General features: G+C 40.5%; 1 protein-coding gene across 1 annotated transcript in view; it reads left to right on the plus strand.

The window, feature by feature from the left end:
• Positions 1–27,606, plus strand: part of LOC138258584 (protein SSUH2 homolog) — a 202,842-nt gene that overhangs the window by 78,293 nt on the left and 96,943 nt on the right. The window contains exons 3-4 of the mRNA XM_069205949.1: positions 1,403–1,484; positions 14,628–14,757. Coding sequence (XP_069062050.1) covers positions 1,403–1,484; positions 14,628–14,757 — 212 coding nt within the window. The remainder of the gene's footprint in view (positions 1–1,402; positions 1,485–14,627; positions 14,758–27,606) is intronic.

Raw genomic sequence — 27,606 nt, forward strand, 5'->3', positions numbered from 1 at the left:
CTTTGGACAAAGACCAGTGTTTATGCTCAAAGGCTTCTGTGCACAGCAGAAGACACTTCACAATGGGTTTTATCCATGTAGGGATTGGATGCAGGGCCTGATTTGGTTGAACCAGTGCAATGAATCCCACCGCATAAAGCTAATAGATGTGCACACCTGGCCAAAGTACAACCCAGTGCTCAACCCCAACACCACAAGGCCTAAGGCTCTGGATAGGACATTAAGCCTGGATTTTGGCTGATGCTGAGTTCATGCTTACATCAATAACTTACAGTATATAACACTTATCAGCAACTGACAACATATTCCCGAACATTTAAACATATGTATCAATTGTAGATCTTCTGAAAGCTATTAAAAATGTCTTACATATCGGTGTCATCTGAGATGGCATTAGCAATGTGATTTGAGTCAAAGTGTTGCTTCCTGTGGCGCGAATGTAGGTGAAAAGCAAAACATGGGAAAGTTTGCTAAATTCTGCTATTAAATTTGCCTACCATCAAGTGGAACATGTTATAAATGAGGAACAAAAGGGGTTCGTGAAAATAATGGAAACTTACCTGAAGAAAAGCAATCAAATCTGTTTAAATAGTAAAACATTGATGATAGTAACAAACTTTTTGTTTGTCATTCACAATCTCCAGCATTTTAGGAAGAATCAATAAGTTTAGGGTTGCTACGATTTTCATTTTCTATGCTTTAGGGCCCAAGTAAATTGATGGTGGTATGTATACTCTGTTGCAACGGTGACTGAGTTTACATTCTGCCAACATATATGTTTGCCAGCCTGATTTAAATTCAGGCAGACCTTAGGGTTGGCTACGGCGATAACCAGTCCATTGGGCTGTCAGAGAAATGGCTACATATTCGCCCATCCAATCAGGATGGACTGACCTGTAGTCATTTTCTTACTGTCCGTCATTGAGACGCAATCCTTGGCGGTGAGGGATAGCATAAAACAAATATTGCTCCCCCCACCATGAAACAGTACTCTCACAGCACGTGGGGCATTAAATTTTTTTATATTCAAAAAGAAAATCCAGTTTTGGTATTTTCTTTATGGAAATAAAAAACTAATTTTGTTCAGTGCAGGCCTGCATCATGTCTACATAGCCTTGTAACAAACAGCAATATGCTGTCCTTGCCAATGCATTACAAATTACCTCCAGCTTGCACGGCGGGTGGTTCCCTCCGCCATGGCGACTGAGTAATCTACTCTGTCCCAATGGTGGAATGACTGGGCATCTGTCAAAAATGAAATCAGGTCCTCAGTGCTTTGATCTTCATTATAGGGGCATTGGTGGTCCAGTAGGGTCTGGGCAGCAGTATGGATTGTGAAAGTATTTTGTAATAACACTTTTAGAAAAAACAAAACATCTACTAGTATCTTTTTTCAATTTAGGTGGAATTCAACACCCTCCAACACTAGATACTTGGAGGAAGCTCAGTGGTGTGACACACTGGCCTGCAACATTACAGTACAGGTGAGTGATTTTTTTTGCCTTTCCCTTTATCTCTGTGGTTGGTAATTTTCAGAGCTAATAAGCTATATGTTTTAAAATCCTATCAAAGTTAAAGACCTATTCCATTGACAAAGCTCTGCATTACTGAGCATTGTTATTATTAAGTATCATGTCTCACACCAATTTCTACATCTGCACATGTTAATGCTTCATCAATTTAAATATCTTGATGTACCACTGGCAAAAATCCAATGCTTTTGTAAATATATCTATGAAATCTGGTTCTTCCCCCTTCTGCTAAAAATACATTGCTGACACCTCTTCTGTAGAAATCTTTGATTGTCTGCCACAAACTCTTAACCACACATGGCCTGGACTTAGGGATAGTAGTCACGCATGTTAAAAAGACTGTCACTTTGAAAGGACTCCTATTGTCTGGTGAATTCTATAACTCTGCAAAGGATCAACACAAATATCATGTAGAGCATCTATCAGAGGATTTGTGGAAAGAGCCATCTTACATGGTACACATACCTTGGGCCATATTTATCCTTATTATTTTACCCAACGTGTGAAGGGGAAGGGCAGGATTGCGCCATCTCTATCAAGATATGGTCCATTTCTTCTCTCTGTCTGCGCTGGTGCACAAACTGCTGCCTAGCATCAATGCAGGTACCCTTGCACAATAGTGCAATGGGGCCTGTGTTACAAGCAGGATTGCTTTTGTTGAGGAGGAGAGACCTTCCTGCACAAAAACAATTCTTTGAGGCTTTCTACATGCAGCGATGCAAAGCCCTTCATAAAAATGACCCCTCTGTAGGAATGGCAAAATGAAACCAGAAGGGTACTTGGCTCCTGCTCCAAGGACTTTCCTCTGTACAAATCTGCAATACCTCTCATAAATTGATGCTAAACATATTTTACTCAAGAATGTGATTCTAGAGCCAATTTATGAATGCTTGCTGATGCCAGATTGTCAAATTAGATGTACTACAATGAACTAAAACTAAGCGGGAACAAAACCTTGCCGTCAGATGCAAACTCTGTAAACAGTCAATCATGCTGCAAGCTTGATTTTTGGGAAATTACATTAAGCTAAATGCGGCCCCCAAGAATGTCTTAAAGAACTAATAAGGTCAAGCATCCAGGATAATAGGCTCCAATGAGAGCCCTATGCAAGTTACTCAATTGAACTCCTAGGAGCACAGAGTCTCTTTGAACAAACCTGCCACCAAAATTAACCTCCAAAATTCTTTCGAAAAAATGCAAAAATAAAATCAGGAGAAGAAGACAGGCAAGAGCTAGCACCAAAGGCTCATGCAGAACTGTGTGTAGCCTTCTATCAAGACCAGAGAAAGAGTCATACTTATCAAGCTCCATGAAATGGCCCTTCAAAAAGAACTTATGAGACTTAGATGTGGACCACTACCCTTAACAGCATATAAACGTGGGCACTTAAAAGGCTCTACTGTGGAATTTTAAGCAAGAATAACTAATGCATGTTGTTTTTCTTTGCCCTAGCTCAAAAAGTTTAAGATGTTACTGGTTAAAACCAATATTCAGACATTTGGGCATGAAGCAATGTAACAAAGCTATCACTGCATGTTTGAGAGGAGTAGATGCACAACTCTTAGCTAGATGTGTGTTCAATTTCCCAGGGAAGCCCTTAAGTTATTGAACTTAGGCTCTTAGCGCTCTTAAAGTTGCAGACTGTTTTTCGCCATTTAATTCTAGCCTAAGAATTGCTGTTGCTTGATCTTCGCTGCTTAATGCAATTGCACAGTGCATTTTGCCATTGGATCGACAAATATGCTCCAGCATGTTGGAGTATAAAAACTATAAAACTCTCCTGCGTGTCAGTTTTTGGGGTTGACGGCAGTTAAAAGTGCCAGTCAGTGTTTCACTCACTTATGATGAGCCAAAGAAAGGTTATCGCCTGGTTTTGGCTGCTTAACGAAACTGCACAGTGCACTTCATTAGCCGGCCCATAATCTTGTTGTCCCGTCCTAGTTAGGACTAGTGCAAGTTAGATTTGATAGTCTCCGTTATATTGTAAACTGCACTTTACAAATCTGATTGGAATCCCCCTGGCTGTGGAAGCCTAAATGAAATAGCTCAATGCAATTTATTAACTGGTCTACAATTTTGCTCTCCCATGTTGGCTGATAAAAATATTATACACCCTCACACCTATAACTTTAGTTCTGGACTAGTGGGTCTTGGGTTTTGTAGGCGCCCGAACATTGTGAAATGCACTTTATGATTGGAAACAGCGTGTATGCCACTTACTGTACAGTCCATTTGGTATCAGGATCTGTTGTTTAGTGATTTGAGTTTTTTAGTACTGTGGGCGTGTTCAGCCTTATATTTCTTTTGATAATTTATTTACAAGGTGACACGTATAGGGTAGCCATCGATTACCTTTAGAGGTCGACACAAATCTTTTGACTCAGATAGGAGTGTGATAACATCCTAACAAACATCACTAACATTATCAAATCAATAAACATAAATTTCAATTTGGAGTCGGTAATTTATACGCACCATGACCTGTGTGGCCATGAATCACCACACCAGTTCAATAAAGTTCAAACATTTATTGCCCTTTAGATTAAAAATGCTAAGATCATGTAAATCAAACGCAAGACCAAATGATAAAAGTACAAGAATAACACAGGCTGACCAAACCTTCGAAAGAATCTTAACCTAAACAGAATATTTATAATTAAACATTCAAGAACCACCATGCAGAATAACAACAATAATAGATGAATGATAAAAACAGAATACATTTAGTTATCGCAGATGAATTATTTACAATCAATTTATATGAAGTAGTCGAATTTAGATTTTGGCATTCTTACTTATTATTCTAATTTGATAAGCATGTTTTGGCTTCATGCAAAAAGAAGACAAAAATTAATTTGGAAAACATCTGAGTATGGCGCTAACCAAAAATAGTGATTGGGTTTTCTAGAGAGAAAAAACATAAAAATCTTTAAAAAACGACAAAAGCACATTTGGTTATACCTCTCCTAAATGGATCAGCAAGCGGCGATGTCTTCATCAGTGGAGCATCTTCTGGTCTTCTTCATTGGGCAATGACATAATAGGGAACAGTTCAGTATAGTTTGGCCTTGACGCATCTGAACTGACAGAATCACAGACAAAAAGCGAAGACATCTTAACAGCATCTAAAGTTAAATGGAATCTGCACGCAGCTAAACTGGAAGGAACTCTCTCTGCATTGGTTAAACTCTGCTATATTAAATCCCTAAAATGCAAATAGCTAAGTTTCTATTGGTCAGTCTACGGGGTTGTTTAGGTCAGAACCAATTAAAATCTTTCCCCATTCTCTGAAGTATCTTTTCTTAATTTTCTCCAATTAAAACTGGCTCATCTTCTCTCACTGCAGTCACTAGTTTCCGAAGTATAATACAATTTTTGCAGGTTATACATGAGCACTGAAGACTTTTGTTCCTGGGTACACAATATCCCATCCCAGGAAGACAGACAAATGTTACAACATAAGAACATAACTTTTCCACAGTATAGGAGCTACACAGGATATTGAAAATCTATTTCACTAACATTTGAAATATTATGTCAGGTTAGCAATATATGAACAAAGAACATTGAGCTCCTAGAAACTGCTGAGACAGAAAAACATTCCTCAAGATTTTAAACTGTAGAATTAGCTTTAGACCTTTTCATGTAGGCCCACATTTAATAAAGCATGTAATTCACATTTTACATCAAATAATCATTTAGTTCATTTACATTAGTATTCATATTAATCCATAATATTATATTATAAAACATTTCTACATTAATTATCGTAATTCATTGTTAAACATGTTTTGTTAATGGTGTTTGCCATCTTTGCCACTTTACACATTACGCATTTTAAACACACATTAATTTCAAAACAGATTTTTAATACACACTTTATTCTTTTAATTTGGTACTTTAATACTTCAAAATTGTAGTAATGAACTTGCTCTTTAACAGTACCAAAAGTTTTATAAAGGGTGATTCCCAGCTCACTGTCTAAATCATCATTTTACCGGTGCTATACTGGCATTTGTTAAATCCCCTTTTTTTTGGGATGCGGCAACTCTGACAAATTTTGCAAGTATTTTCAAGTATATTGCTCTTTACTCTCTTGGACTGAAAGTTGTGAAGGGATTGAGTTGCCAGAACAGTGCTCTGTTTTACTCAAAGTTTATTTTATACATTGTGATTTTTATTTATTGGAAAAGATGCATTGAATAAGTACTTTAATGATGCTTTGAATTGACAATTGTATGATTAGAACTGGTCAACTGTGTTTCTATCTGTTTTTTCTTCTGCTAGTTGTTTTACATTTTCTTGGTAAATTGTTATGTTTTAAATACCTAGAAACAATACAAACAATTTACTTACTTACCATCAGGTGCAGCTTCCGAAACACACTTACTTGCATCTCCGTTGACTCATGACCTGTCAATTAAAATGCAAAACCATGTAAATCGCTAAGAAACATATCTCTGAATGAGAGCTGTCAAGGGAGATGTAAAGATTTCCAATACTTCAGTGTTAAAATGTCACAGTCACTGAGCAGGGAACACATCTTTGTTACCTGAAAGAGGAAACTGAAGCAATAACCAATGGATTAATCCCATTTGAGAAAAACATGTCCCTCTGGTAGACAGTCAGCCAAGGTCCGATGATCTCTAACATATCAAGCAGAACCATGAAATCAACACCTTCCGCCAAAGAGCCTAACGCCTACAATACACTTCCTAGAAATATATGCTCCTGCTCTGGCTGAACTGTCAGCCAATGCTTTTGACGTCAATGTGGCATTCAGTCCATACAGTAAAAGTATTAGCAAGTTTCCATCAGACATGCCTGGAAAAACGCAAGAAGCACAGCCCAATCTAATTCAATGCACCTAGCATGAGTACATCCAGGATAAAATAAGCAGTGAAACTCTTCTGAAGGCTTAAGTCCACACACTGTGCCTGTCCAAACACATATTTACCAGGACAGTAACATAGAAAAAGGCCCAGCTTTCACTAAGAAAAGCTACAGAAAGAGCAACATGACGCCACACGGTGCATGCACCATATGCAAAAGACAACTTAAGCATAAATCTTTGAATGTTCCTGTTGATACAACTGTAGATCCCATGTTTTAACCATCAGTGTATGCTAGGGTAAGATGCAAAAAACTTGTTCTGGATTAGAGTGTACTCATGTGTAGGAAACGCTGATGAAAATATTAGAGAAATGAAACATTCATTAAATTAGGACTGTAATGGTATACCTCCTGGGAGACATTTTGCACTCTTCACTATGGTCACACAAGACTACCTGTGAGAGGTGTGCGTGATTAAAATGTCCATCCAAGCAGAGGCACCATAACAAATTAACATCCTAACACTGAAAGCATCTTCCTGACAAGGTGTTGAAAGAAAACAGAAAAAACAAGTAAACAGTACAAAGACGGAACTGGTGGAAGACCAATAGATATGATAACTAAGTGTGTATGGCCATTGGAAAGGTGCATTGGGATGGAGGCTGCTTTGCTCTGAGTCAAGTAGACTGATAAATCCATGATATATCACTTAAACCTACTGTACCTTTACACCAGATGCCCCTGAAATTGTGATACAATAATGGTATATTGAGTTAAAACAATGAAATGCAGAGAATGAAAAGAATTGGTTATCTTGACCCAGGTCCGAATTAAGACATACAAATAAATCCAATGTTTTTTAACTCTGCAACAGTGAAACATCCTTTAATATAAACTCTTGGCTGTTCTGGCAAAAGTGAATATAAAATTTCAGCCCTCAGAAATATTTACTACATAAATAAGAGACACATTGCTCTTATTCCATATTCTCTAAATTTCCAGTGTCTGATTTATCAGCAAGTGCAATATATGTTAGTATGGCAATAGGTAATCTCACGTACAGCTGTTGAGACTGCTTGCAATTATCAATAGCAACTTTCAAAATGTGATGTTTAGGGCTACCCCATGTACACCACCATGTTTGTGTCAATCACAACATAAACACTGTTGAGGTTTGCTTTTCATTTTACTTTGGGTCACTGTAATAAACATGGAGCAAACTAAAAAAAAGTAAAAACAAGCATTGGCAATGCCAATAGGTTTGACTGTAAAAGAATAATTTATGGTAAAGTGAAACATTACAAGTACATTGCATGGGAATAGCTATGTATTTATGTGGAAGCAAAGAGCAGTAGAATAATATTGGTGTAGGTTAAAAGGTCAAGTGACAGTTCTTAGGTCAAGTCAGACCTAAAATCCATGAAAGTTCAAGACTGCCAGTCCCCCACTTAGGCTGCTGTCAGAGAAAAACAAGATACATTATATAGTTATCTAAGACACTTTAATAGCATTCCCATGCCATGTGTGCACTCTTGAAAGTTCAAACTCAGGCAACTGGCTAAATAAACAAAATGATCACAGCTGCATGAAGAAAAAACACTTTTTTGTGGACCCACACACCTTCTGAGCAATCAAAACATGTACTCCTGGCTCTCAACATGTGGGTGGAGCCAAACCCACGCTTTAGTGATGCTCAAATAATTGACTGGCGACAGCTGTGCTGTCAAGCCAGACCATAATGAGCAACTGCACATAAGATACCAGCTTGCGATAAACACACACATTCCTAAGCACTGCACCTCATATTTGAAGGCAACTTTACACATTTTCAGGCTGATTCTACAGACAATGAAATAACCATATAAAAACTCAAACTTGCACACCAATAATCTTCAAGCACGGTTTGTTGAAGTACTCAAAAGCTATTGTACTTGTCTATTTTTTCAAAGAGGTGTTTGACGAAGACTGATTTAAAGTGAGCTTCAAAATCGATGTTTCTACGAAACGCACTTGTAAAGTCCCAGATGACTCATAGAATGTGCAGACAGACATGTTCTAGGAATTAGACCTTGGATTTGAAGTTTGATCCAGTAGAATAAATCACAGTACTTTGATGTCATTCTCCTGGTATAGATGTATCAGCTGCATTATTTCCAAGACATGCACATTGTGTTTTTTCAGAACTATCGTTTTGGCTGTATTAACTTTTTTAAAGGAGGTGTTTGGAGAAGATGCTTTATATTTCATTGACAAGACTGTCTTTCTATTGTGGGTGTGTTTGGCTATTGGCAATGAGCCCATGCTCCATCGTGACTGAGTGCTCTTTTTATGTCTAGTGCGGTCCAAAACCTTCTGATTTTACTAAAATGACATGTATTATTTATAGAGGCTTTCACAAGTACTTTTCCTCTAATGATCTGTTATTGTGTCATTCACATTTACATTTTCTTTCTGGCCACTACAGCATGCAACAATTTGTCAGCCAGCTTCCACCATTAACTAACTACGCTGTAGGTGACAGTATGCTGCTCTTTCTGCTCCTTCACAAGGAGTACATTCACACAGAAAGTAGCCCCTAAAGTGTGTTCAGCCAATATTGCTTTGAAGACTGATAAGGACCGGCAGCTACCCTAAATATAACGCTTTGCACAAAACATGATATAACAAAACATGCATTGACAAATACAAAAGACTGGTAACCAACAACAGACATGTTGGCTTTACCAATGCTTCTTTAAAGCTGAGGTATTTACCAAAGATGTCCTTGATGAAGTCATCACCAACATCACGGTCTTATGCATATTTATGATCAGTATTCTGTCTACGCATTGCACATTGCAAATTGTCATAGAATTTGTAGCCTGTAATTAAACGAGAAACATTGATATCACATCGATTAATGTTAGCTAGAGAATACTGGCTAACTGAAGGGTCACCCTCTTTACTTGCGGAGAGGTGTCAGCTATGTGTGTGACTCTATTGAAAAAACAGACTTATGCAGCAATGTTTGTTTATTGTGTTCATCAAACAGTACCACTTGCCCAAGTGAGTGGGAGAAAGGGTTAGATTGGGGGTATGCTTCTTTTATCCCAGGAAGACAGGATGTTTAGGGCTTTGCAATCAGCCAAGTATATTTCGTTGATTCCTTCCAAGGTGTATAAACTTGCCCAGTCTTTGGTGTATCCATAGAGTTTAAGGGGACAGACGGGTGGAAAGCAAAACCTACAGAGACTCTTTGCAAGCTGGGATTGCTTTACAAAGGTTAAGACATAGAACACTCTTGACAACAGCCCGTTTGTGGTACATAGGATAGCAAAGTTGTGTTTTGTAACTATAACGATGAGAGGTGTTGTCCCGTGTGTTAAACACAACAGCCTTAGGATGGTCTTCACCCAAACATTTTGCCTTCTTCCTTCCTGTTTTGCTGAGATTTGTTATTGTTGGCTTTTGGTCTCTATCTATTTTACCACTGCTAATCAGCGCTAAAGCGCTTGGCTCATTCCTTTCAACATAGTGAAATTGGCTTATACGCAATTGGCACATTTAATTTACTTGTAAGCCCCTAGTAAAATGGCACCACATGTACCCAGGTCCTGTAAATCGAATGCTGGTAGAGAGCCTGCAGCACTCATTGTGCAACCTACTTATGTAGCACTTTAAAACCTGACTCAGGCCTACCTTTGCAGCCTGCGCACAGTTTTAACGTGCTATTTCAACATAGCAAAACAAACCTTTTGCCAGGCTGAAACCTTCCTTTTAATGCATATATGTCATCCCTAGGGAGGCCCTAAATGGTTCATAGAGGAGGGTGCACTGTATTTAAGACATTGGACATGTAATTTTAAGTTTTACATGTCCTGGTAGTGAACAACTCATAAATTCATTTTTCACTACTACAAGGCCTACTTCTCCATAAGGATAACATTTGAGCAACATTATTACATTTAATAAGTGATGACTTTTGCTTGGGAACAAATACAATCTTTCTCAGTGCCCACCTCTCAAAAGTATTGATCTGATGCCCACCCCTCTCTCAGACACCCATCACTTTTTAACAGCTATAGCCTCTACTTGGTCGGATCCTAAAATCACTGTTTACCAGTTCTTTATTATCAACTGCCACTCTCTCGCCAAGCATAAATCAGAAATATTTCATTTCTCAATGGACAATGCTCCGCATGCCATATTTGTAACAGAAACTTGGCCTAATGGTGCCTCTACTCTGGACATCATTGCCTCGTTACCCACAGATTATCCTATAATTAGACTAAATTGCTTGGATAGGAAAAGTTGTGGGATTGCAATTGTTTTTGAAGCTCAGTACCAAAGTGCAGAATCCTCCCATTCCAAACTGTGAGACCATCCTGTTCTCTTCGTGCCTGTCTAAAAATTTCACGTTGTCTTCCACTTAGATTTATCATTCTCCTCGACCTGTAGGTAGCTGGTGCTCCCAGGTCCCAGAAGCACTCTCACCTTTCATCTCAACGTGTGCCAATTTCATTGTTTTAGGTGATTTTAATATCTGCTTTGATAGTCCTACCTGCAAAATAGCCTCCTCCTTGGAGGATGATTTCTGAGCCTTAGATGTTCATCTCATAAATAATGCATCTACTCATGTAGTTGGATTGTTGCTTGATCCTCTGTTTTCGAATCTGAAGGGCCCAACGGTATAGTGCATTATTCTTCTATTATGGTCGGGCCATTTGGCTGTGGCTTTTTTCTATTCCAGTCTCTTCTATTTTTGTAGCACAGTCACGTGGCCCAGTTTCCTACTCAAGAAACTGGTCGGAACTCAACTTTTCTGCTCTCAGTTCCATTTTTCAGGCAAATACACCTGCTCTGAGGCATTTAGTGGAGTCTGACCTCTTTACCATTGATAACTGGATTCGGACTCCCCTTGACTTTATAGTTCCCATAAAATGCAATACTGAACATAGATCTCTTCATCCAGCTCTGTGGTTTAATGATGCATTACACCAAAGTAAAACAAAACTGCAAGCACCTTGAAAGGGTCTGGCACAAAACTCACAGTGAAGTCAATAAGCAGAAGTTATAGACTGGCCAAAACAACTTATCAGAACCTCTAGAGCCTCTTAATAGTCTGAGAAAATTACTATGGCACAACATTGTCCCAAAACACCATTTTAAGTAATCAAATCTCTATTGGATCCCACTATCAACCCCCATACCACTCTCTCAGTTGCTGTGCAATGAAATAGCACAATGCTTTGGCAAGTAAGTGGCCAGTATTCAGTCTTGTTTATATTCTACTTCTTTCACTGGCTGCTCCCAGTCGCAAACAGAGAAGGGGACTACCTACACTGCAATGGCTTGCTCCGAACTTCAAGCATGAGAAGGGATTGCTTTTGTCCTGATATGCCCTGCACTTTTTTGCCAATGGACCTTCAGACATTGACTAATCTACTTAATTTCATCAAATCAGGCTTACCTTTGGACACCCTTCCCCCCCTCATATTTTTGTAAACTGTGCCCTTAGATTTTTGAAACAACGACTCAACTTCTGTACTCCTCACTTGTAGAAGGCCGGATGTGGAAACATACAATGGTACTGCCTTTGTTTAAAAAAAAAAAAAAATTGCGGCCTTCTTAATTGGTATAATTATAGGCCAATTTCACTTTTGCCTATATTTGCCAACATTCTTGAAAAACATGTCAATCAGCAAATCTCAGCTTTGCCATTGAATCGAACAGTCTTCTACACCCCTCTCGACTGGGTTTTAGAGTCAGCCACAGCACTGAGTCCCCTGTACTTGGTGTCATCTAACAGCTAAGGCTCCAGTTAGACAAAGGTGGAACTTCAGTCTTGATCATACTTGACCTCAGTGCCACGCTTGACATGGTAAATCATAACATACTTCCCCAAAGAATGGAGCATATGGGCTTTCAAGGCAGGGTGTTGATTTGGCTAAGTTCATTTCTTCAAGATCAGTCTTTTCAGGTGTACACCAAACTCACAGTTCCTGTCCTCTCCCATTATAATCTGGCTTAACCCAGGGTTCTGCTCTCAGTCTCCCCCTTTTCAATATCTACATATGGCCATTGGTGGACATAGTGGAAAGCTGAGGCCTTACGCTTTTTTGCATATTAAAATGCCACTTAGATTATTGTCTTTCTATCACATAAGGAAAACTGCAGTTCTGATGCTTTAAATATCTGCCTTCTAAAAGTGGCCGCTTAGGTAAATAACAACTCCCTCATCAACCTCATATCTGAGGACCACATCTGTGGCTGGAAGTTCTTGGCACCTCTCTGACCCCGCTTTCTGTAGTCAAGAATAAAGGCTTTTGGCTTGATGAAAGGCTTTCAATGAACCATCAAATCTCTAAAGTAACTTCTACCTGCTTTGGTGTTCTGAGATGGATAAAGAAAATCCTCTAGTTTCTTCCACCTTTTCCACCCAAAGAACAGAAATACAGGCACTGATTATTTCTAAGTTGGATTCTGGCAACATTCTTTATCTGGGGGACCCTAAGGCCTCTCTTAGGCAACTTCAGGTAGTCCCGACTATTATTTTATTTACCTAAGTATGCCTCCACTTTCATTCTCTTTCAAGATTTGCATTGGCTGCCAGTCAAAAGCGAATTTACTTTAAAGCTCTAGGCTACTTGATTAGAACCATGTTGAATTCAGGACCACACAATCTGAGATCACTGGTGATGACTTACCAGCCTAAACGTCTTCTTCGATTGTGCAATACCAATTTCTCCACAGTTCATAGAGAGAGCAGAACCCGTCAAGTGGGGGAAATCTTTCTCCTACCTGAGCCCTACCCTGTGGAATGCTTTGCCTGTCTCCATTACATCCTGACATTCTTTCTTGGTTTTCTGAAAGCTCTTAAAGACCTGGCTCTTTTGAACTGTGCTTGCTGCTAGACCTAGATGGAATACCACTAAGTGCTCAGCACTGGGAAAACCTGATAGGGTATCTATGCGCTTTACAAATCCATAATAATAATAATAATAATAATAATAATAATAATAGAAATGTCATGTTTGGTCTCTAAGAAAATGTAATTTAAAATTCTCTTTAATGGTCAAGCTGGATTGTAGTTTACAATTCTGAAAATGTCACTTTTGGAAAATTGGCATTTTTTAGTCCTAAACACATGATGCTTATAGATTGTGCCCTGGGTCACATAAATAGGTGTTGTTGGCAGTTGGCCTTTGTGTATTCCTCACAGACAGTGAAACAAAGGGGGGCTAGGTGTTGGCAGGATAGGCCATCCTCTCAGGAGGAGAGCTGTTCCATGTCATCCTCACAGATCAAAAGAGCTACCTCACCACACTCACAGATAACTTCACACTCGCCTTCAACACCCCTGACATCTTCAAACAAGGGCAGGGAGGAAAGAATTTACAGAACCATCTGTGAGGGGAATCTCTAGGCGTTTCATTTACGAATGCACCAGCGCCTGGAGCTGCCTCTACGATGACACTATATAAGTAGGTTAGCTACTTGCAATGTGTCAAATAAAAAAAATCAGCTGAGCCATGTCAGGATGCCATGTTGCTGTACTAGACTGGAGCAAGGCAGCACAGACTGTGCCTGGATGCCAGCTAGTCAGGGTAGCCAGCCTATTCCACTCTTGTGCCCACACTGTGTTTGAGTGTGTGCTGAGGTCCATCTGCCATATGACACAAGTATGACATGAACCTTTAATGGCAGACCACATATTGTTTGTGTGTGGTGAGCATGTACATTATTAGGCACTGCTCCCTGAGACAGTTGGTTGTCCATATATGTGGGGACTGTGTCGTGCCTTTTACCCTGCTGCCTGCATTGACCTCAGAGGTCCATGGCTGGGAGGTGTTGATGCCAGAGCCAGGATTTTTTGAATCTCAGTGGCCGGCCCTTCAGTAGGTGGACTTTGACTTAATGTGACACATTTATATCGCTCAACACACAAACACCAAATGACTCTCCTTTAGGCTGATCCAAATTGTCAATAACCCAAAAAAGCAGTGGCTGAATGGTCCTACCCATTGCCTCACTCTATACATCATGTCCTCTGTCCTGATTCGAAAAGTTAATGGCACTTTGGAAATCAATGGCTGAAGGGAGCTCACCTGAAGACACATCACTCATTTGTTTATTTTTAGGTATCATTATGTGTGTTGTTATTTTTCTTTATTACGTGAGTATGGCAAAATCTCTATATCTGTCTTTATCACAGACCTAAAAATGTAATTTCATTTTCCAATATTTTATTGCAAGCATAATGAATGCCTTATTCATCCTCAGTGTTCCTGTTATGACAGAAGACTTGGCACGGGATGCTTTCTCAAGATTTGTTTACGGCAGGTGTTGCTATGGCAGGAGACCCGCTTCAGAGCTGGTCATTCAGAACTTGAAACAGCTGGTCCTGTACAGAGTGAGTACAACAGTTCTTTACTATACTGGTCCCTCTATGTGCATTGAGATGGGGAGGTGGAGCCAAGGCCTAGTGATTACGTAACACACAAATCCTTGCTAAGAAGCTTGACTGCTAGACATTCTGGGACATATTTATGAGCCCCTTGCACCACTGTTGTGTGACTTTTTGTGGACTATAATTGCTTTTGTGCAGGAATGTGCCCCTTCTTGCACAAAAACAATCCTGCATGCAACACAGGCACCCTTGCACAATTGTGCACGGGTGCCTGCGTTGGCTCTAGGCTGCCAAAATGGCACCAGCGCAGTGGAAAAGAGCAGGAATGGGGCATATTGCTTAAATACTCCACATTCCTTCCTTCTACTGATGGGTTTAATAAACAAGGGACAGAGCTATCGTCTTGGCTGCTTTTGCATGCCTTTTCCTCCTTTCATCCATGAACGTCTGTCCACACAGATAAATGTCACCCACGATGTGGGCTGGAAGGCAAGGATTGGCATTGTTTCTGAGAGGGTCCAGCTGAATTGCCCCTTCTCACCATTGTGAGCTGAAGGGAAGGTGTGAGAACACCTTATGATGAATGCTACAGAGATCCAACCAGCACCAGTGAGGTTTGAACTGATTCTGAGAAACACAGCAGTAAGTAAGCAATTATCTAGAAAGATAAATCTTACAGCATTCATACAAAAAATTTGATGTACACCAAAAATGCATATCACTCATTATTAAAATATTGCAAGGGGCTCGGCGAAGCTTGGATGGTGAGGAGAATGGCGACATGAGCTCGCTGCCCCTAATGGCACGAATTGTTCTTGGCTGCTTTCAGCGGCCACAAAATGCAGAAATGTGCTTGAGTGACTCCACGCAAAGCAACAATCGTTAAGGTACCAAGCGAAGTCCTTGAAGCAACACAATGGGAACATATGTGATCTTTTGGATGCAAAACAATATCCTACCGATCATCTTCTGGCTGCCCACAATGGCCTCCGCAACCTTTGTAACTCCAATGCACCCGACAAACTAGAGAAGACGGGGTGATGTGAGTACAACAAATCAAGTTCTGTGCCTTCTCTGAGCCGCTAACAGAGTAAGAAACCCGCTAAATAAAACATACCTTTGCCTCTGATTTTATCGATTCCACTATGATTCCACCAACGTCTGACTCCAAAATGGCCAGTGCGACTCCAACCGACGGTGAAAAGAAGATGAGGCGATAGAAGTACGCCAAATCAGGTATTGGCTTTTCTTATAAATCTTTACTACTGCCAAAACACACTGAATAAGACTTACCTCAGTCTCTGACCATGCCAAAATCAAAGCTGATCCCTCATTGCTAACTTCAGCATGCCTTGCCTCAACATGATGCCTTTGTACCATGCAACAGCCTGAATTATCTTGATCAGCCTGTGTTCTCTAGAAGCCCAACTTCTAAATATCGGAGAGCCCTTCAATCCTAATTAACATGATTTTGTCAAAAACAAATCTGTGTGGTATTATGGTGCTTAGTCACTGACTTGTACCTTTAAAACCTGCTCAGGATCAATAAAGTGGTCAAATCTAATCATTCTTGGTACTAGAAGTCACTGACTAAAGGCAAAACAGATATAAGCTATACTATGGACATGATCCAGAAAAAACTGGCTAAAGTCCACAACCCTGCTAAATCAAACAAAAATGATACAGACGTTATGCAGTTGGAATTGACTGCCATTAGAGCAGACATCAACAACATTACTGACAGAATCTCTGGTGCAGGACATCGAATCTGTGAGGTATAAGACACCTCATCAAAATCAGAGAAGGTACTTGTTAGAAATGGGGTCTTTGGTTGACAGTCAGGTTACCCCCTGTTCAAGCAAGGACCCTCACTCTAGTCAGGGTAAAAGAGAATCACCCTCAGCTAACCCCTGCTTACCCCCTTGGTAGCTTGGCAGAGCAGTAGGCTTAACTTCAGAGTGCTAGGTGTAAAGTATTTGTACCAACACACACAGTAACTTAATGAAAACACTCCAAAATGACACAACACCAGTTTAGAAAAATAGGAAATATTTATCTAAACAAAACAAGACCAAAATGACAATAATCCAACATACACAAGTCAAGTTATGAATTTTTAAAGATTAAACTAAAAAAAATAGCGCTTAGAAAAAAAAAATGCTTCAATGAGATTTTATCACGACGGAGTCGTTCCCAACAAGCTGACACCAGCGGCGCTGGACACGGAGTCGTGTAGAGCCCCAAGTACAGTACCTTTGGTGAAGAGTGAAAACAAGCCGATGCGTGAAGTCGGGGATCGCGGCGTCTGTGCGAAACGTTGAATCCGTGCACTTCGAGCAGCGTCGGTCACGACGTGGTGTGGCGATTTCCACGGAGTCGCGGACTTCAGCGGGGCTGCAGCGGCGTCGGGCCTGCGAAGAGTGTCGCGTTCCGGCGAAGGTTACGGCGTCTGGTGCAGGCGGCGTCACCGGATTCAGCAGCGGCGTCGGTCCGGAGTCGTCCGAAGTCGATTTCCTTGGATTTCCACCAGCTTTCCTTTCAAGGGCCCAGGGACTGGATAGGGCACCACTTGTCAGAGAAGGAGTCTCTCCGGAGACTCCAGGTGCTGGCAGAGAGAAGTCTTTGCTGTCCCTGAGACTTCAAACAACAGGAGGCAAGCTCTAACTCAAGCCCTTGGAGATTTCTTCACAAGATGGAAGGCACAGTCTTTGCCCTCTTACTCTGGCAGAAGCAGCACGGCAGGAAAGCTCCACAAAGCACAGTCACAGGCAGGGCAGTACTTCCTCAGCTATAAGCTCTTCTCCAGGCAGAGGTTCCTCTTGGTTCCAGAAGTGTTTCTCAAGTCTGTAGATTTGGGTGCCCTTCTTATACCCATTTTAGTCTTTGAAGTCACCTTTCTTCAAAGGGGACTCACACCTACTTGTGAAATCCTGCCTTGCCCAGACACGGCCTCAGACACACACCAGGGGGTTGGAGTCTGCATTGTCAGAGGCTGCCACAGTCCTTTCAGATGAGAGTGACCACTCCACCCCTCCCTCCTAGCAGAGATGGCTAATCAGGAAATGCAGGTTACACCCCAGCTCCCTTTGTGTCACTGTCTAGTGTGAGGTGAAAAACAACCCAACTGTCAAACTGACCCAGACAGGGAATCCACAAACAAGGCAGAGTCACAGAATGGTTTAAGCAAGGAAATGCTCACTTTCTAAAAGTGGCATTTTGAAACGCACAATCTTAAAATCAACTTTACTAAAAGATGTATTTTTAAATTGTGAGTTCAGGGGCCCCAAACTCCACATGTCCATCTACTCTCTAGGGGAATCTACACTTTAATCATATTTAAAGGTAGCCCCCATATTATCCTATGAGAGAGACAGGCCTTGCAACAGTGAAAAACGAAATTGGCAGTATTTCACTGTCAGGACATATAAACCACATTACTAAATGTCCTACCTTATCCATACACTGCACCCTGCCCTTGTGGCTACCTATGGCCTACCTTAGGGGTGCCTTACATGTAAGAAAAGGGAAGGTTTAGGCCTGGCAAGTGGGTACACTTGCCAAGTCGAATTTACAGTGTAAAAATACACTTACAGACACTTCAGTGGCAGGTCTGAGACATGATTACAGGGTTACTTGTGTGGGTGGCACAACCAGTGCTGCAGGCCCACTAGCAACATTTGATTTACAGGCCCTGGGCACCTCTAGTGCACTTTACTAGGGACGTAACAGTAAAACAAATATGCCAATCATGGAGAACCAGTTACATACACATTTTAAACAGGAGCACTTGCACTTTTTATCACTGGTTAGCAGTGGTAAAGTGCCCAGAGTAACAAAAACAGTAAAAACAGAGTCCAGCACACATCAACAACCTGGGGAACAGAGGTAAAAAGTTAAGGTAGACCACGCCAAAGACGAAAAAGTCTAACAATACTCAATAACCTTCAATCTTCAACAAAATCCCTCATCAAGTAAGTTTCTGAATTGGAAGAAAGAAAACTCCTAGGGAACCTATGCATCTTTGGAATTCTGGAAGGAAGAGAGTCCTCTGCGGGCTCCTGTATCATCTTTTTAGAAAAATGGCTTCCGCAAATCACAGGCATAGCATTTACAAAGATTTTGAACTAGAATGCGCTCATCAAGTTCCCACTTTCAAGTCTATGAACAAGTCAGTAACAAGTCAAATCCTTCGCAAAACTCTTTGATTTCAACATACAGAATTAATGCTTGAGTACATGTGCAAGCACAACCACATTATGTCAGAAAAGATATATCTTACAGGACTACTCAAAAATGACTGTTGACACACGGATGGGATTTCTTGCTTTCCAACCTAGACTGAAAAATCTTGACCTATAATTTTCATTCACCTGCCCAGAAAAATGTAGAGTGACGGTGGATGGAAAACACCATATATTTGCAGACTCTAAATATCTAACAATCTTCCAGAATGACCACGAGCACCATGAGATGGAAGCCCAATATCTGATTTCCAACAGAAGAAAACACTAACTTTATACTTACTTTTGTATAAAAAGCCACTTACATGTGCAAAATAATTCAGAACTTCTGCTTTAGATTGACAATAATTAGGGAACTACTAGCCCTTTTTTCACCTAGCTGTTTGAATGTGGTTAGATCTGTTTGTCCATGAAGATAAAAGAAAAAGGAGCGAAGATTTGTCCTAAATACCTTTTTCTACAGATATCTTAGATAAGATCTGTTGTATGGGTGTTATAGATTTTATATATATATAGTCCTCCTGTACTCTTGTTATATAACTGTTCACACTCCATAGTATCCATTAGGTGTTATGTTTGCCAGTTCGGATATATGAAATGCTTCTTTTACCTTCTTGGTACATTAATGGGTTACACCGGCTTTATTTGTTATCCAACATAATGTTCTTTGCATTTACTCCAACCTTTTTTAAACTGAACTGTTATTAAATTTGCTTGTGTATTAGGAATCTTTCCTGCTCATAGCATATGTTTATATCCAACCGCAGATCCTGTCTGATTGTTTTTTGTCTCTCTGTCATCTCTCTCCACTTATCTGTTCTGTGGGGGCAGGGAGGGGAGGTGGGTTGTTGAGGGTTTCATGTTTTTGAATGGGCTTTTCCTTTCTTTACTTCCTATAATTTTTTTTTTTTCTGGTACCTATTCAATCATTTCTGCAATAAGGATTATTTTTCACTCGTTATCATAGCTTGCTTTTTTAGTATCATTGCTACACAAAGTATCCCACACAAGTCCCTATTATACATATGCCACCTGTCTATGTTTTTCTATCCTACAATAACTCACTGTATTTTTCTCCATTCTTACAACAAGATCTCTCTTCTATATTATTCATAACTATGTCCTTACCTCTTTCCAGTGCCTAACGTACCACCCCCTAATGATATGAAAATAGTCACTCTGAATGTTAAGGGAGTAAACCATCCATTCAAGCATAAAAACATTGAGAGATGCTTATACCAGCTAAAAGCTGACCTTATACTCTTGATAGAAACTAAAACAGGATTGAAGGAAGTAAAATCTCTTACTACCAAATGGACAAGCAAGGTTATTTGCTCCCCGGCCATAAATAAGAAAAATGGGGTCATAACGATTATCTCCGAGAAATCTAATCTGGTACTACTATCAAACAATACTGATGATGAAGGCAGATTAATAACAATGAAACTTTGCCAGAATGGGAATCACATTCATCTTCTCAACCTATATGACCCAAATAGTGACTCTCCTCAGTTCTGGAGCTCTCTTTGCGACACACTACAAATCATCCCGAACAGTAAACTGATAATCATTGGCAGAGATTTTAATTAACCTCTACACCTCACTGTAGAAAGCAAATCTCAATCCCATGTCTATTCCTCAAAATCTCATAAAGTCCTACTGAACATTTGAACCAGATTTATCTAAACGATTGCTGGAGATTATTGCACCCGGACACAAAAGACTACATTTTCTATTCACACCCACATTCGTCTTACTCGAGAAGTGACTATCTTCTCCTTTCAGGCAACTTCACCCATCTATTGACAAAACAGATATTCTTTCCCGCTTAATCTCTCATGTGTAGCCATGACAATTTTCTGGGACTGATATAAACCCAAGCAAAAAATTTGGCATTTTAATGATGAACCAATTAAAGATTAAACATCCTAATCATATATTAAAATAACAATTCATAACTAAATTCCTGAAAACAAATCTGCAGACATCCTTTTGGGATGCTCTCAAATCAACAATTGGAGGTGCTCTAATAGACATTCAGACTAATTAACAAAGAAAGCTATTTTTTTTTTTCGGTGTTGGGCTGGACGGAGCTCTCTGTTTTTTTTTTGTGCGTGAGAAGTACACACCGATGATGCCATAAAACGTTAATTAAACGGAATACTGGATCCTTGGAAAACAATCGCATATTGAGTCTGCATGGGATTTTTTTTTTTTTTCTCCCCTTGTGAGCCCCTTTTTTTTTTGTTGGGACCACCCTCACCCACGGAGGTTTGTTGTTGACACCCTGTTGTCGTTGACTTTTGGCGCTGTCTCTTTGCTTTGAGGGCGGTTTCGGCGTTGCTTCTCCCCAGGTCGGGAGATTTAATTAAAAACACGGCGAACAAGGAGGGGGGCGAAATTGCTTCGGCGAAAGGTGGTCGGGGGGTCCCCTGGAATCAAGCTTTAAATTCCAGTATTTGGGCTGAAGCAGTGAGGGGTGTGCGACGAGGGAGATCTTATACCTCTCGCTGTTCTCTTCGTGGGAGTTTACCGGAGACTCCGGGGCTTTCCACTAGGAGTAATCTGAACAGGAATAGGGTGGGAGGAGAACGTGATACCAGCAGAGCCTCTCGGTGCATGTCTCCAATCAAACGCCGCCCCAGGGTTGTACGGACAGAGGTTAAAAACCTGGTTGGTGCAAGGACTTGTAAGCCCGGCCCCCTGGGTGTGAATGATAAGCCCCAGACTTATTCATCAGAGACTGTAGCAGTTATAAACCCTGGATTTAAGACTCACGGCGAAGTCTCTTTAAAGGGGACTGATCAAACTCTGTCATCCGTGGGCCCTCCTACCCCTCTCTTGGGGGAAGGTCAACCTGAACCTCTGGGGAGGAGTGAATCATTGATCACAAGATATTTTCGGACCACTACCTTTCCATCGCAGGATATGGCAAATAGTCAACTAACCTCAGATGATTTAGAAAGGTCAAATTTAGCTATGCGTTTGGCTATGCGTTCGCCCCTAAATTCACTAGACAAGGATCTAGATGGACAGGGAGAGGATTCCTCTAAATTATCGGCTTTGTTAGAAGTGGAGAGTAACCCTCTCAGAGGTACAATGTCTTATGGTATGGATGTACAGGCCCTGCTAATCTCTCTTACTAAAGAGATTAGGGAAAAATTTGAGACATCAGAAAATAACCAAACAAGGATTCGGGAAGTATGTGAGGCTTTGGAAAATAAAATCACTTTGTTATCAGATCGGATGGGTAAACTCGAGACTGTGGTGGCGGCCCATGAGGAGCGGGTGGCAGCTCAATCTGAGGATATTTCACAATTAAAACGTGGGGAAAAGTTGTTACAGGACAAACTAGAGACTTTGGAAAATAACATGCGGAGAAATAATATCAGGCTTTTGGGTGTTCCTGAGGGATTGGAAGGCGAAGATATCAAGGGCTATGTGATTGCTTTGATAAAAGAGGTTATCCCAAATACAGCAGTGTTTAACTTGGAAGAGGATATTCAAAGAGTCCATCGCGATCCGTTCAAGAAAAATCCCGGGAGGAAGAATCCCAGGAGGATTCTGATAAACTTCAATACGTACTCTATCAAGGAAAAAATTCTGTCTGAAGCCCTCAAAGTTGGTGTTTTTTCCAAAGGGGAATGGGCCTTCAGGATAAGATCGGACTTGTCTAAAGCAACGTTAGATAGACAGTGGGAGTTGGGAAAAGTTATGCGCGAGCTTCGTTCTCTTGGGGCTACCGTACAGCTAAGGTTTCCGGCAGCACTCCGGATCATGTGGAAGAACAAAATGTATAACATGAGAGATCCGGGGGAGGTTAGCGCATTCATAGACCAGATTAGGGCGTCACAATAAGATCTAGTGGAAGTATCTCGTCCGATGGGGAGTTCGAATTTAGGATAACAGGATGGTTATCCTAGTAGAATCAGGGAGGGTTCCCCAGGGTAGGGGGGTTGGGTTTGGGTGGGAGTTGGTGTTGGTGTTGGTGTTGGTGTTGGTGGAGGGGGTGGGAGGCACTGGGTGTGGGGGTTTGGGATGGGTTAGGGGGATTAGGTGGGTTGAAAGGATAAAAATAAGAAAGTCCTCATATGTTGTTTACCTAGGAGGGGGGTGTGCTGTGCTCATGACGTTTTCCTTTTCTCCTGACAGATATGTCTAAGTATGGGAATTTAAGGTTGAAATTTCTTTCCTGGAATGTGAATGGTTTAAGGGTGGTAGGCAGGAGGAGGAAGATTTTTGAATATTTAAGATTGGCGGAAGAGGAGATTATCATATTGCAAGAAACTCATCTCCAACAAACAGAGTGGGAGACCTGGGTTAAACGGTTGAATTGGGTTTCTCTTAGCGTATGCTCCTCCCAAACTAGTGTGATAAAAGGCGTGGCAGTTCTGGTCAAAAAATCCATAAAACCTAGGATAGGATTGGTGCAAGTTGACCCTAGAGGGAGATGGGTAGTGGTAGAACTGTGCGCATCTGGCTATTGGGTCACGGTGGCAGGCTATTATGGACCTAACTTAGATGATCCCACACCGTTTCAAGAGTTATTCAATATTTTACTTCTAGCTAGATATCCAGTGGTACTAGGTGGAGATTTCAACATATTGTTAGACCCTGTATACGATAAGTCAACCCCTCGAGGTATGGATAACTCTCCTAAAATGAGGGCACAGGTGAAACAAGCCATGCAAGATCTAGGATTGGTAGACATATGGCACTGCAGAGGAGGCGAAGGAGACAGATATACATTTTACAATAAAAAATATGGGCATAGATCTAGGATAGATTTTTTTTTAATACACAAAAGCTTATGCCCAGAGGTCAGAAAGGTAGCCCACAATCCTGCTCACCTCTCAGATCATTCAGCTGTAAAATTACACTTGGATATCAGGGTCGTAAATAAGGGTATTAGATGTATAATTAATCGCGCTATACTATTAGACGACTCTATAGTAGAAGCATTAAAAAAAGACACAAGAGATTTCTTTCTTTTGAACCAAGGTACGGCAAGTTTATGGTGTGTTTGGGACACTTTTAAGGCCTATATTAGAGGGAGGCTTATGAGCCTGGCAATATACAAACATCGTGAAGAAAAAGAGAAATTGGGAGATATGGAATTATCTCTAAAAACCTTGCAAGCTGCAATCCATAAAGCACGAGCAGAAGAGAAGGTCAATTTATTAGAGGACTTGATATGTCAAGAGGTTAATGTTCGGACTAAGCTAGAGGTTTTTTTGGAAAATCGTAGTAAGTTAAAGTGGGAAGCTAGTCGATATGCTCACCATGAATATGGAGAAGGTTGCAGTAAGCTACTAGCATGGAAGGTTAAGTCAGACCTCTCTAAAAGATATATTTCAGCAGTCAAATTGGACTATACGAATCAGATTTGTGTGGAGCAAGAAGAGATTGAGGGGGCATTTGTATCTTTTTTCCAAGACGTATACTCAGAAAGCCTGGTTAATTCAGACGACTCGATTAGTGATTTTCTAGAAAAACTACACCTTCCAGCTCTAGAAGATTCCGAAAAGACCCTATTAAATTGTAAAATAAATGAGGCTGAGCTTATTGAAGGCATAAAAGCGTTAAAAAAAGGAAAGGCCGCTGGTCCAGACAATCTACCTAATGAATTGTACAAGGTTTTGGGGGAAGTTATTAGTCCATTTTTATTAGAATTATTTAATTCTATGCTGGTTGAGGGGGCTCAGACGCCTAAATCCTGGAGAGAGGCTATAATTTGTCTAGTTTTAAAACCAGGTAAGGATCCAATGTCTTGTGCATCTTACAGACCCATCTCCCTGTTGAATGCCGATTACAAACTGTATACAGGGATTTTAGCCAGGAGATTAGGGAGTGCTATAGGTAATCTGATTCATACGGATCAAAAGGGTTTTATGAAAGGGAGGTATCTCCAGGATGTAACACATGAGTTATTCGCTGCAATAGACCTGGCGGAACAAGAAAAGGCTCCGTTGGCGATCCTGACGTTTGATGCAGCAAAGGCCTTCGATCGGGTTAATTGGTATTTTTTGAGGTTAGTGCTGGAAAAAGGAGGCTTGGGATTTCCTTTTGTTAGGACAGTCAGAGAATTGTATAGACGCCCCTCAGCGAGAATTCTGGTTAACGGCCAGTTATCACAAGAATTTAGGATTTGGCGGGGTACGCGACAGGGATGTCCATTGTCTCCCTTGCTTTTTAATTTATATATTGAGCCTCTGGCAATTTCTCTTCGGTTAAGTAAGGAAATTATTCCATTTCAAAGTGGGGACTGGGAAAAAAAAGTAGCATTATATGCGGATGATCTTATGCTATACACCAAGGATGTTAGTTCTACCCTACTTGCGTTCAATACTTTGATGGAGCAATTTGGTAAATTTTCCGGTTACAGCGTAAACACAGAAAAGACAGAAATAATGTGTTGGAACTTGACTTATGCTTCTCCTTTAGTCAAACAAGAGATCAGATATTTGGGTATTCGATTAACAAATGACCTAAATGAGGTACCTAAACTAAATTTTAACATAACATACAGAGAAACCAAAAAATTGCTAAAGGCGTGGGCCGCTCTCCCTCTTTCCATAATTGGAAGATCCAACATTTTGAAGATGTGCATTCTCCCAAAATTTACCTTTTTATTTAACACTATTCCATTAGAGTTTAAGAACAGCTGGTTTAAAAAACTACAGGGGGATTTATCCTCGTTTGTATGGGCCTCCAAAGGAGTAAGGATCTCGTGGAAAAAGATGAGTAGAAAAAAAGAGTGGGGGGGCATTGCGTCTCCAGATTTCTTCAAGTATTATCTGGCATTTCAATTAAAAAACATCAGAAACCTATTGAATAAGAAGTCAGAATATGATCCGGCTTGGAAAGCCTTAACGGCACACCTCGAGGAAAGAGCAGATCATTTTCTATATAAATTCGGCCATCCTAAGTACTTCAAGAAGGTACGCTTGAAGACACTCAGGCATGCATGCAACATTTGGATGTACTTTCGGAAAGCGCTAGAGATACCCTATTTTTGCAGCTCTGCCCCCATTTGGGATTCACCTGGTACTCCTGAATGCCTTACTGATAAATTATCAATTCCTTTGAGAGTGAGTGGGATTGTAAGATGGGGCCAGATAATGGAAGGACCAGAACTGTTAAGCTGGTCGACACTTTATGAAGGGACTGGAGGGACAGTCTCCAAATTCAAGTATCTTCAGATAGCTAGTTGGGTTAAATCGCAACAAACAGGAGAAATAGGAAGGAATATATGGGAAGGAAAATTAAACCAGAAAATCATTAATAAAGAAGTCGCTATGTGGTACCATGCTCTGTTGGAAGCAACAAGGGATGGGATATCCCTTCCCTTGTTGAAGTGGGGGGGGATTTTTCCAACTCTAGATGTGAAATCTTTATGGTATAGGTCCTGCTCAGAATTGTGGTTCACGACCAGCCCGGCAGAGTTGAAGAAAAACCACTTGTTCACTCTTCATAGGGTTTACTGGACGCCGGCTAGATTAACAGCTATTGGGAAAACTCAGAAAAACTGTCCGAGGTGTGGTGACGATAAGGCAAACGATATACACATGTTTTGGCAATGTTCAAAGTTGTGGGAATATTGGGAGGAGATAGGAAACACTCTAAAGATAATATTTAATGTGAAAGTAAAATTGGATCTCTCTATGGTGGTGTTTGGGGTCAGCGAACAGGGTATGAATTATCAAAAACTGTCAACACATCAGGAGCATTTGTTGTTTGTATTAATACTCTTGGCTAGGCGAGAAATTTGTCGTAAATGGGTTGACCCCTTTCCCCCCCGCTCTAAGGATTGGCAAATATCTATAAATCGAATGTGTATAATGGAACAACGAGGTCCCCTTTCTAGAAGGGATAACTTCTGGATGAATTGGGAAAATGTCTACCAATAGTTCATTACTTCCCTTTTTCTCTTTTCTTTCCCTTTTTTTTTTTTTTTTGTATATTACTGTTTTGCTGTCTGGTCTCCGCCTTGTGCAAACTTAGTCCAATGATTAGTACTCCCCTTACCCAATATTGGGTGATGCTTTGGTTTAAGACTAGGTTTCATGGAAAATAGTATATCCTGGTTGATGGCATACGATTGGGAGAATAATAATACGTAGACCAAACGGGATGTCCTAAGGGTTACGTTTCCCTCGTTCGGAACTATTCTTCTCTCCTCCAAAGCAAGGGTGATAATTATGAGGACAAAAAAAGAAGAAGAAAAAAAAAAAAAAATAATAAAAAAAAAAAAAAAAAAGAAAGCAATTCAAAGATTTCCACCCTGGAAACAGAAATTAAAAGGCTAGAATCTTTGCACGCCTTGAACCTTGACCTTTCTCCTCTCAACCTTCTGGCAAATAAAAAATATGAATAGAACAAATTATTAAGTGAGAAAGCTGGGGTACAGATAAATAAATATAAAAGCCTACAACTCTGCAAAGGTAACAAGGCGGGTAAAATGTGTAATGCTGTGTTGAAATTCTGGGTCAAAATATTTTCATTTCTGTATACGCTATTTGGTCTCCAGATAACCATGATTTCAGTTCTATTACAATGGGTTTTTTAGACCCTCGTCTGAAGTCCGGTATTGATGCATTTTTACTGGATA

The sequence above is a fragment of the Pleurodeles waltl genome, chromosome 9 (assembly GCF_031143425.1).
Source record: "Pleurodeles waltl isolate 20211129_DDA chromosome 9, aPleWal1.hap1.20221129, whole genome shotgun sequence".
NCBI lineage: Eukaryota > Metazoa > Chordata > Amphibia > Caudata > Salamandridae > Pleurodeles > Pleurodeles waltl.